General features: G+C 41.0%; 1 protein-coding gene, 1 long non-coding RNA gene and 1 other non-coding gene across 3 annotated transcripts in view; 1 reads left to right on the top strand and 2 right to left on the bottom strand.

The window, feature by feature from the left end:
* Window positions 1-2131: 2131 nt before the first annotated feature.
* LOC128563659 (uncharacterized) lies at window positions 2132-9681 on the bottom strand. Its single transcript, XR_008373852.1, has 3 exons — window positions 9372-9681; window positions 4916-4977; window positions 2132-2393 (listed from the first exon to the last, which is right to left on the bottom strand). It is a non-coding gene; the product is annotated as an uncharacterized LOC128563659 (long non-coding RNA).
* Window positions 6603-6766, bottom strand: LOC128564147 (U1 spliceosomal RNA). Its single transcript, XR_008374018.1, has one exon. It is a non-coding gene; the product is annotated as a U1 spliceosomal RNA (small nuclear RNA).
* A 109-nt stretch (window positions 9682-9790) lies between the features above and the next one.
* The window catches only part of EIF3E (eukaryotic translation initiation factor 3 subunit E), a 50229-nt gene continuing 47722 nt past the window's right edge, over window positions 9791-12297 (top strand). Inside the window, exon 1 of the mRNA XM_053558246.1 lies at window positions 9791-9937. Within this exon, the coding sequence (XP_053414221.1) occupies window positions 9848-9937 (90 nt within the window). The 5' untranslated portion in view covers window positions 9791-9847. The remainder of the gene's footprint in view (window positions 9938-12297) is intronic.

The raw sequence follows: 12297 nt of genomic DNA, 5'->3' as shown, positions 1-12297 counted from the left end.
ACTAAAATGTTATATAGGCTTTGTGATGAAAGTTTGTTGCCAGTAGAAAGAGGAGGAAGAGTTATTAATTCAGGTATGTTCTGCTAATGGGAAATACAGGAGAGGAAAGATGATGGGTCATTGGAATCTTCAACTGTGGAGAGGTGGTCAACAGTTGAGAGGGGGCAAAGGGCATTTTAGACTGAAGGAACCTTACTACAGAAGCAGTAGCCTTGGTGGCTATTTGAGCCGAGCTTACTGTGGAAAAGGTATAAGGTTCTGGAGAGGTGAGGTCCCAAAGAACTTTATAACGGGCTAAGAAGTTCTGACTTGTATACATAGCAGGAAGTAACAGAATATGTTATGTTGTTAGGGTGCCATAACAAAGTACCATGGACTGGGTAGCTCCAACAACAGAAATTCATTTCACAATTTTGGAGATTGGCAGTAGAAAATCAACGAGTTTACAGGGTTGTGTCTTCAGAGGCCTCTCTCCTTTGCTCTATCATCTCTCTGTCTTTTCAGAGTCTTTTCTTTGCAGGTATCTATGCCAAATCTCCTCTTCTTATTAGGACATCAGTTATATTGGATTAGGGCTCATGCTAGTAAGCCCATTTTAATGTAATTACCTCTTTAAAAACTCTATTTTCAAATATAGTTGTATTCTGAGGTACTGGAAGTTAGGACTTCAATATCTCAACTTGGAGGGAACATAATTCAGCCTATAACAGGGATATATCCAATTTAGATCACCCAGACAGCAGTGTGAACAGGTGCAAGACCAGGAGCAGGCAGATGCTCTGGAAGACCATCGGAGGTCTTAGTCTGTGTGAGAGATGATCAGAGCTTGAACAGGAGAGACAGAGCAGGCATGGCAAAGGGAGAGGTTGAAAGAGTCAGTGGGAGAATGTTGTTAAGAATCAATGGCCTGGCCACTGCTGGCTCACACCTATAATCCAAGCACTTTGGGAGGCTGAGAAGGGAGAATTTCTTGAGGCCAGGAGTTTGAGACTAGCCTGGGCAACATAGTGACACCCTGTCTCTACAAAAAATAAACAAAAACATGAGCCAGGAATGGTATTGTCCACTCGTAGTCCTAACTACTTGGGAGGCTGAGGCAGGAGGATCACTTGAGGCTAGGAATTTGAGACTGCAGTGTGCTATGATGGTGTCATTATACTCCAGCCTGGGTGACAAAAAAAAAAGGAAGAAAGAAAAGAAATACTGGCCTGCAGGATAAAATTCAAACTCCTCAGGATAGTCCACAAAGCTTCTGATAATTCAGCCCTCATGTATCAATGCAGACTTGTGTTATTCACTCAACCTATCACTCACTACTCTGGAGGCACAAAAACATCAGTCTCCAATCACACCAGGCTTTTTCTCAAGGCCACGCTGATGTGCCTGCACTTCTCTCTGCCTGCAATATTCTTTCTCCTTTCCAGCTGAACATCTATCTATTCAGGTCAAGGTAGTCAAATTACCTTCCTCTTGAAGCTCTCCCTTTCCCTGGCAGCAAGTTACTCCTTCCCCTGAATCCTGGGAGCTCTCTGTTCATGGACACTCCTACGTGGTGCGATGGTTAGCTTGTGTTCTACATGCTGCCACCCCAAGGAAATCCTAAATTCTTTGTGGGATTGGTTTTATTTGTCTCCCCAAAATTTGACACAGTGCTCAGCAAATGGAAAGCATTCAATAAATGTTTGATAAATGTATGGGCAGCACCTGTGGCTCAGTGAGTAGGGCGCCGGTCCCATATATGGAGGGTGGCGGGTTCAAACCCAGCCCCGGCCAAACTACAACAAAAAACAGCTGAGCATTCTGGTGGGCGTCTGTGGTCCCAGCTACTTGGGGGGCTGAGGCAAGAGAATCACCTAAGCCCAAGAGTTGGAGGTTGCCATGAGCTGTGACGCCACAGCCCTCTACCAAGTATGACAAGTGAGATTCTGTCTCAAAAAAAAAAAAAAGAAGAAATCTATGCTTGATATCACCTACACATTATCTGGTGAGGCCCTCCTGGTGCTTCCTCACCAATACCTCTTTTTAACTAAAACACAAGGAGGACACTAAAGCAAGGAAGTCATATTTTCCATATTTAGAGCTAAATCTCTCTTATAAAAAGAAACAAGATATTTCACAAACCAGCAAGGAAAATTCCAGGGGAAAAGCCAGGCAAATCAGCAGAGTTTCTTATCTGTCACCAGTTTAATCCATCTTGTAAATCACTTCCAGTTTAATTTTAAAGGACAATACACCAGTATCTTCATGTCTCTCTTTATTTAAGAACTTCACGAGTGGCTCCCTTTGTATATCTGATCAAAATCAGTTTTCCCAGTCTGGTTTTGAAGATTTTCCATGTCTGGCTTCCTTTTGTCCATCTAATCCAGTGTCCACACAATGTCAGAATTACCGTCCTGAAACACAGATAGGATTATTCTCTTTACAGCTTAAGATAAGTTTCATGACTTAAGATAAGTTTCAAATTCCTCACTTTAGTTTTCTATTATAGTAAATCCTCACTTAACATCGTTAATAGGAAACTACAACTTTAAGCGAAATAAATGGCACCACTTTTTCTCATGGTTATAAGGAAATGCCCTTGAGTGAAATGATGTTATTTGAGGACTGCTGTAATTCATTTTGTTTAATGTTGCAGTTTCCAAGACCCTATCCATGATGTTAAGTGAGGTCTTACTGTACTTGGCCCTGCTCTTTCTTTTCCAGCATATCCCCCCTATAACCCCAAATCTTCCCAAGTTGCCCTTCACAAACATTTCTTAATTTTCTTGTTTATATGTCTTCACAGCATTCAAGTTGTTCCTGAACCACCTGCAATGTTCTCTGCCACATATGTCCATATCTCTCCTGTAGCTGTAAGTTACCAGTCTCAATACAAAAGACACCCAGTCCACTAAGCTTTCTCTGTGTTCTCTATCTCCACTGATAACCAGTCTTTGTTTGGGACCAGTCTGATTGGTCCACTGATAACCAGTCTTTGTTTGGGACCAGTCTGATTGGTCCACTGATAACCAGTCTTTGTTTGGGACCAGTCTGCTTGGTACCTCTCCCTCTTCCCATATTCCTTACAGCTTCTCACAACACTATTCTTCCATCACAGTTATTTATACTCGTATTGTATTATGTCTGCCAGCATACCCACATCCTTTAAAATGTGCTCTCTCTATCCCACATCTATGGCTCCATTTCTCTGCTTCCTTTTTTAGTAAAACTCCTCAAAAGGCTTGTTTATGTATGTTGCCTCAATTCATCTCCTCCCATCTTTTAGTTCACTACAAATGAATTTTCATCCACCCTGTACTAAAAGTGTTTTTGAAGGTCATCAATAATCTGCATATTTTCCTCTTTTTCCCCTCTGCAGTACCTAAAGCCCAACTTGCATATTTTCAAAAGTGAACAGGCAGTACTCAGTCCTCACCTTGAGCTGACAGTGCCATTTGACATAACTAAGGGCTCCTTGCTGGGTGGACTACTCTCCTCCTTTGGTTCTTCACTTTCTCTTCCTCCTCCTCTTCCGTCCTCTACTTATCAGCCAGCCAGTCCTTCTCCAGCTTCCCCGTTTGATCTGAATTGTCCCAACCTCTACAAGTTGAAGTGCCTAAGATTTAACCCTCCTCATCTTTTTTTTCAAACATACTCTCAGATTTCATCCAGCTCCATGGTTTTCAATTTCATCAACAGGCTAACAAGATCTAATTTTCTATCTCCAGTTCTGACCTTTCCCCTGATTCTAGATTCTCTATTTGGATGTCAAATAGGCATTCCAAACAGAACGTCCAAAACTAAACTCTTGATTTCTCTCCTCCCTAACACTTGCATCTATCATAATCTTCCTCATCTTAGTAAATGGCCTCTCAGCAGTTTTACATCTTAGAATCATTTTTTCTTTTTCTTTCTTTTTTTTTTTTGAGAGAATATCACTATGTCATCCTCAGTAGAGTGCTGTGGTGTCATTGCTCATAGCAACCTCAAACTGTTGGGCTCAAGCGATCCTCCTGCTTCATCCTCTTGAGTAGCTGGGACTACAGGTGCCCACTATAGCACCTGGCTATTTATAGAGATGGGGTCTCACTCTTGCTCGGGCTGGTCTTGAACACCTGAGCTCAAGCAATCCACCCACCTTGACCTCCCAGAGTGCTAGGATTAAAGGCATAAGCCATGGTGCCCGCCCCTTAGGATCATCTTTGACCCTTCTCTTTTTATCCAATCCACTAGCAAATTTTGCTAGCTCAGCATTCAGACATATTCGGTATTTTACTACATCCACAGCTTTTTCACTGCTACCACTTTGGTCTAAGCCACCATCATCTTTTGCCTGAATTATTTCAACCCCCAACATGGTCTTTTAAGAACCTAACCCCTCCAGGACAAAAAAAAAAAAAAAAAAAAAGAAAGAAAGAAAGAAAAAAGTCTAACCCTGATTATGTAACTTCTTTGTTCAAAACCTTGCAATAGCTTCCCACCTCCTCCCGAATATAACCAAAGTCCCTGTCAGGGCTGCAGAGCACGACGTCCCCTGGCCCACAACTGTCCCTCTGCATTCGTCTACCCGGCTCACTCTTACTTAGTCAGCTGTGGTGTCCCCAGCCTTCTTGCTCCTCTTCAAGGACACCAAGCACACCTCTGCTTCAGGATCTGTGTACTTACCGTTCCTTCACCTGGACTGTTTCTCCTCCAGATAGCCACAGGCTCGCTCTCCGCCTTCAGGCTTCTTTTCTTATTCCACCTATCACACACCTCTAAGTAGTTTATACAAGTAAGCAACCTTTTCCCCATCATTCTCTAACATTTACCTTGAGTCATTTTTCTTCACAGGACCTATAACCACCTAGCAAAGTATATAATTGTTAATGTTTTTGACCAGCTTCGCCTTTAATATAAGCTTTTTTTTTTTTAAACTGCAGCCCACTTAACTTACCAAGTGAATTACAAGCTTCTGTAGAGTGTTGTTTATATTCTTTATTGCTGTATTCCCGGGACCTAGAACAGTGGTTTGCATTTAATTTTCGCTGAATGAATGAATAACTAATTGTCTCTTCTTCGATTGCAGCTCCTGTGGCCACGGACAAGGTGTTTCCACACTGTACCCGCTTCCTTCCTTCCTATGTCCCAGCTCACTTACGCTGGGAGCCTAGATTCTCCCTATTTGTCCCTTGTTCTGTCAACATTTGATCACAACTTTAGTATCTAGGCTTCCTGGACCCTTTAAATTACAACCATCATTTCTCAACTGTTAGGGGCCATAGAGGCTATTCGCCCCCAATTTAGCAGCCTGTATTGGCACATATTCTCTGCTTTGTGGGCCTTGCTTTCCCAACAATATCATAAATGTCATGATGGCAGAGATCATATCATACTCCCAAATCCTCAAAAGCATGTAGGATACAAGGTCCACACATCATGGTCAATAACTATTCAGCTGATCCAGAACAGTACCTCTATTTGCTTACAAGACAGAAATCCAGGTTTAAGCACTTACACATATTCCTTTGCCATTCTACTCGCTATCCTGATCACCAGAAAATATCTAGTTTCTCAAGCCCAATGTCTAGGATTCATTTTTTTAATTAAACTTAAATTTTGAGACAGTAGATTCACATGGAGTTGTACAAAATAATACAGGAAGATCCCATATGCTTTCTAGCCAGTTTCTTCCAGTGGTAACATCTTGCAAAACTATAGTACTGTCTGGCACTTCCCAAGTAATGAAACACGGAGTTGCCATCTAACCCCACAACTCCATTCTTACATACACGTATATACTCAAGAAAACGGACATCATACGTCCACACAAAAACTTGCACACCAGTGTGTTCACAAGAGCATTATTCATAATAGCCAAAAGGTGGAATCTACACAAAGGTCCATTAACAGATGAATGCATAACTATGTGGTATATCGATACAATGGAATATTATTCGGCCATTAAAGATAATGAAATAGTGATAAACGCTACAATTTGGATGACCTCCAAAATCATTATGCCAGGTGAGAAAAAGACACAAAAGACCAATATTATGTAATTCCATGCTTATGAGCATCCTGAATAGCGAGTGGTTACTTGGCCTTGGAGGGCGGAGGACGGCAATATAGGGGAATAATAAAGGGTAAAAGGTTTCTTTTTGAAATGATGAAAATATTCTAAAATTGTGGTGAATATACTTAAAAAGAAAACCCACTGAACTATGCCCTTTAAATGAGTGGATTGTATGGCATGTGAATAAAGCTGTTGAAAACAAAACATAAAACTGTATTATAATAGCATAGCCAGGATAATGACATAGTCAAGATCTGGAACATTCCATCACCACAAGGATCCCTGCTGTGGCCTTTTATAGTCACTCTCCCCTCCCTCTCATCCCCACACCTCCTTAGCCCTTGGCAACCAGTAATCCATTCTCTGTTTCTATAATTTTGTCATTTTAAGAGTGTTATATAGATAGTATATATATAATATGTAACCTTTGGGAATTAACTTTTTTTCACTGGGCATAATTCCCAAGAAATTCATCCAGGTTGTGTGTACAGCCAGTTTGTACTTTTTTATTGCTGAGTAGTATTTCTAGGAATTATTTTGATGTCCCCCCACCCCTCCCACACACACACAGGGGAAAGCACCAATGCAGTCCCCCACTACCACAAATTATGCAGTCAAGTTTCCCACATTTGGGGAAATTGCAGGGCTCAGCACATCAGGAGTGCAATGGATAAGCCTTGCCCTGGGAAAACCACCTTCGTGATCATGGTATCTTCCCTGCCAGGTAAGTGTGGAATTATTTTGATGTTTATTTTTTTTTTCCCTTTTCCATTCCACCCTGATTGGTTTTTTGTTTGTTTGTTTTTTGAGACAGTCTCATTGTGTCACCCTGGATAGAATGCCATGGTATTATAACTCATAGCAACCTCAAACTCTTAGACTCAAGCAATCCTCTTGCCTTGACTTCCCAAGTAGCTATGACTACAAGCACCTGCCATAACACCTAGCTAGTTTTTCTATTTTTAGTAGAGACAGAGGTCTCACTCTTACTTAGATTGGTCTTAAACTCCTGAGTTCAAGCAATGCATCCCCCTTGGCCCACCCAAATTTTTACTCTTCTTTATCCATCATTTCCAATCCAAGCGCAAGTCTTGTCAGATCTACCACCAAAGTACATCCTGAGTCTTTTCTCTCTATATTAATATGCTTGTCCAAACTACCCCAGCCCCCACCCAACCTGCAGGAACATCAAACTGATCCAGCTGCTTTCGCTCCTGTGACTTCACTATCCATTACCACACAATAGCCAAAATAAACTTAAATTACTAGAAAATCTTTGTATCATATCACACTGCAAAGTAAAAGCCTACCTTCCTTCTTTCATGTATATACTTATTCAAAAATATTAATTCAGTGCCAACTATATGCTAGATATTGTTTATTTTAGACTCTAGGGAAGCAGTTATAACCAAATAGACAAAACCACTTGTTGAACAATGTGATGACTGGGGGAGACTGACAACAAACAAGTAAATAAAACATGGTGAACAAATAAATCAGGAAAGGGAGATGAGAAATCTTGTAGCCAGGTGAATTACATTTTTAAATAGACTGGTCAGGCAAGGGAAGGTCACATTTTGCAGATGATATTTAAGCAAGGCGGGAGGGAAAGAGCCATGCAGATAACTGAGTTAAGAACATTCTGGGTAGAAGAAACAGCAAATAAAAGAGAGCCAGATAGGAGCAGCGTGGCGGTATCTGAGGAATAGAAAGGAAATCTGTGTGGCTGGGGTCAAGTGAGCAAGAAGGGGAGACTTAGATGAGGTCAGAGGGGTAATGGGTCCAGATGATCTAGGGCTTTTTTGGCAGTATAATACCTGTGTCTTTTATTCTGAATGAGATAGCAAGGCTTGGGGGCAGGGATATCCAACCTGCAGTCTGCAGGCCACATGCAGGTTATTCATGGACTGTTTTGCTTATCTGCGATGCTGGGTGTCTGGAAAGTATACAGGGATCTTATTTTTTCTTTTTTGTTCACCAGCTTTTGTGTTTGTGCCTTTGACGTGTGACCCAAGACAACTCCTGTTCTTTCAATGTGCAGCAGAAAACAGGTTAGGCAACCCTGGGAATTTTAAGCATAATTTGACTTTTAAAAGTCACTCTGGGTGGGGCATGTTAGCTCACACCTGTAATCCTAGTAGTTAGGAGACCAAGGTGGAGGACTGCCTCAGACTAGGAGCAAATAGTGAGGCCCCATCTACACAAAAAATAGAAAAATTAACCAGGTGTGGTGGTGCATGCCTGTAGTCCCACCTACTAGAGAGGCAGAGACAGAAGGATCTTTTGAGCTCAGGAGTTTGAGGTTGCTGTGAGCTGATTAGCCACAGTGCTTTGGCTAACAGTGAGACCTTGACTTAGGAACATCAAAAAGTCACTTTGGCTGCTGTATGAAGAAAAAAAAAAACAAAAACCAGGAGGAAAAGAAGGGAAGCAGGTGATTAGTGAAGCGGCTACTCCAAAATCTAAACAAGAGCTAATGGTGGTTTAGACCAGGGATATAACTTTGGAGGTGGTGTGAACTGATTGGATCTGAATGCACCGCAAAGGTTAGAAACAAAGGGTTTTGTTGTTGGATTTGACATAGAGCATAAAACAAAAAAGTCAAAGATGATTCTGACGTTTGGGGTCTGGAGTTGCCATTCACTGAGGTGAAGAATGCAGATGGAACAGGTTCTAGTAAGCTACATTAGTGTGCGTTTGGTTTGGGACAAAATTATGCTTAATGCTGGGTACACATGAGTCTCGAACTAACAGTATTGAGACTGTAATTTGAGAGCCATCAATTGTACACTGCATGCTTCATGCAATTAGTCATTAGACAGGATCATTTAGGGCACTGGTCTAGATGGAAAAGAGGACTAAGATCCTGGGGAACGCCAAAATGAAAAGGGCAAGAGAAGTTAACTACCAAAGGAGCCTTCAAAGCACTTAGAAAAAACCCACATTTCTTACTAGTATCATGACCTGGCCCTTCTTAACCTCTTTAATCTCACTTGCCAGTTACACAGGATGCTAAGTTTTTAAAGCACACCAAGCATTTTCCTGCCTCATGGCCCTTGGCTTTCTGTACCTATCAATAGGTATGTTTTTTATCCTGGCTCCAATTTAAGTCGCCTCATTTTCTTACTACAACCCTCAGCTAAATTGTTACCCTATCACAGTTTTCTCTAACCACTTTAATTCCCGTCTGAACTTTTTCTAATCACCCTAATTCCCATCTGAGTTTTCTCTAGCCACCCTAATTAAATAGGGCCAACACAATAGTCTACCAAATTACGGCTGTTACTAGGACCTGAAATTTTTACACTTGTTTTCTAGTCTAAAAACCCATCCTCACCTTAAATTAAACGCTTAAGAAACAATTACTGTATGCCAAACGAAAGCTGAACTATTTCTCCCCGCCAGCCGGTACGTGACTTCCGGGAGAGCAGGGCCTCATCGCCTTGTCCTTCGGTGCACCGCAATGCAGTGACACTGGGTCAGCAATCAATTCTCAGCTTTCAATACTTATTAACAGAATGGGTTGCAGGCCACTACTGATTGGTAGATCATAGGCCAGTAGTAGAAAAAGGACATCGACAACCTACAAACGAAGAAACCATTGCGGCAACTCGCGCCCCAAAACAGACTCGCCCAGACCGCAGGAGCACCCGTGCACATGCGCATTATTCTCAGCTCGCTCTGGGCTGAACCCCGCCCCTTTCTCTAGGGAAAGGAAACCTGCATTGTTGCACATGCGCAGTTCGGATCTGTGCGTTTACCGGCGGTATCAATAAAGTTTTAGTGAGCACAGACTTTCTTTTCTTTGGCAAGATGGCGGAGTACGACTTGACTACTCGCATCGCGCATTTTTTGGATCGGCATCTGGTGTTTCCGCTCCTCGAGTTTCTCTCTGTAAAGGAGGTGAGAGGGTTCTTTGAGTGCGAGGAAGGCACGGACGCGGGGGAGGTAATGGGCAAGACTGAAAAGGCCGCGGCCATAGCGCTAGGCGTGGTACACGTGAGAGGGGTCCGGAGTACGGTTCTTGCTCGGACAGGAAGGACCTTACAGTAGTTTAGCGTCGTCCCAGTTTCTAACCCCCGAGACATCGGCGGTGGGGGGTGGGATGGTGTGAAATGACAGTATGAAATCAGCGGAGAAAGAGCTGTCTGCTTCACATACTGAGATACCATTACCCTAGAGACGTTTGCGTCAGTTCCTCTCGGAAGTTGATTCCCTGGCTTCTCTGGAGCAAGTAGAACTTCACTTCAGGCCGGTTTCTTGAAAAGCAGCTTTGAGTGTTGTTGGAACTTTTGATTTTTCTTTGGAGAACTGCGAGAAGGGTGGGCTTGTTTGGGGGCTTTTTGCATGCTCTCGTTCGTTTGGACTGATTTTCTTAAAATTACAAGAAACATCTACCACTGTATCTTCCTTGAAGATGTGAGTTCTTTGCGATGCGTTTTCCTTGGCTTTACTAAGTAGCCATTTCCTAGAAAAGTAGTATTATTAAGTCAGACGGGTAGGAGACCCTCCAAAATCCCCCAGTCTTTAACTTAGAGCTTGTTTTCTAATGTTTAGATGTACAGATTTGTGATTTGAATTGGTCGTGTTTATTTGTCCATTGAAGATACCGTGAATAAGTATGTTCTGGAATAATAAGTTCTGGAACTTCATTTAAAGATATCTCAGTTCTAAAAGTTTTATTGGTCTTAAAAGAAAAATTGGGCTAAAAGAAATACTCAATTGAGCTTACTTATACCTTGAGTATTTTGGAACTTGACGTATTTTAATAATTACACCAAATTAATGTTGTTGTGATGAAGGAAGTAGAATTTTGTCCAAAAAAATAAATGAGTTCTGTTTCTGGAAGTACACTACAAGTCTATTTGAGAATTCTAGTTTGTGGGAGTCGATTTTACATGTCTCAACAGCAATAAAACAAAGGTCCAACAAATACACATTAAATTGTTTCGGTAATGTTCAAAGCTTTGAGATAGTTTAGAATCATTATGGATATAATCTTTATAAACTTTTTGTAAAGATATGTAGACAACTCTAAACTTGATGTTAGGGAACAGCAGAGTTCATTTTCACTAAATGTCCAAGAATGTCTTGCTATATAAAACTTTTATTTTCAAAAGATATAATTTTGCCTTGATTTTTTTTTAACACTAAGTTTTAGTACTTGAATAAAACCATTTCAAGTACTTGTTTCCCTTTCTGAGTTAAGTGTAGATAATTCACCAAAGACCAAGGAAAAAGAAAAGTGCCATATCTTGAAATTCTTTACTATAGCTCCTTATAGAAATGCTTCTGAAGTTAATATTCTTGCATTCTGTACACTTTGATTTTTTTAAAGCAAACAGAAGAAAGGGAAAAGTATGTAAGTGTAAATACTTTTTCATAGGGTAAAACCAAAACTATGAACTGCCATTTAGAATCAGTTAAAAATGACTGCCTTTACCTGAATATTGGTAAGATGGCTGTCATACACCAAGAGGAAGACAGATACTGGAGTATTAATTTAGCAATTACTAAGTACAGTTTGACCCTCAATAGAGGAACCATCCCCCTACAGTCAAAAATCTGGGTATAACTTTTGGCTTCCTCCAAATTGTACTAATTATTAGTCTGCTGTTGACTGGAAGCCTTACCAATGACAGAGTTAACATATTTTGTATGTATTATGTATACTGTATTCTAAAGTAAGCTCGGGAAAAGAAAGCTATTAAGAGAATTGTGAGGAAGAAAAATATATTTACTATTCAATAAGTGAAAGTAAATTATAATAAAGGTCTTTATCCAGGTCTTCTTCACATCTTCACATTGTATAGGCTAAGAAGGAGGAAGAGAAGGGGTTGATGTGCTCTCTCCAGGGTAACAGGTGGAAAGGGAAGCAGGCACACTCAGTATCACTTTTACTAAGAATCTGTGTATTAGTGGACATGAGCAGTTCCAATTCATGTTGTTCAAGTGTTCTCACCATGCTCCAATTGGAAATTTCTCAATTGGATTGAGAAATCCAAAATTAAACCCTCACATCCCAGAACTAAAAATCTTACCTATTCTTTAGAGTTGAGTGTTTATAGTAATGGGCAAAAAGGAATAAATTTCAGAGGGATAATGAGTGTTACCAAAATTGAGATTCTTAGCCGAGTGTTGTGGCAGACACCTGTGTAGTCCAGCTACTTGGGAGGCTGAGGCAAGAGAATCCCTTAAGCCCAAGCATTTGAGGTTGCTGTGAGCTGTGACGTCACACAGTGAGACTGTCTCAAAAAAAAAAA

This window comes from Nycticebus coucang, chromosome 13 (assembly GCF_027406575.1).
Source record: "Nycticebus coucang isolate mNycCou1 chromosome 13, mNycCou1.pri, whole genome shotgun sequence".
Lineage (NCBI taxonomy): Eukaryota > Metazoa > Chordata > Mammalia > Primates > Lorisidae > Nycticebus > Nycticebus coucang.
The sequence above is the reverse complement of the archived record's forward strand: the minus strand, read 5'-3'. Positions and strand labels throughout refer to the sequence as shown.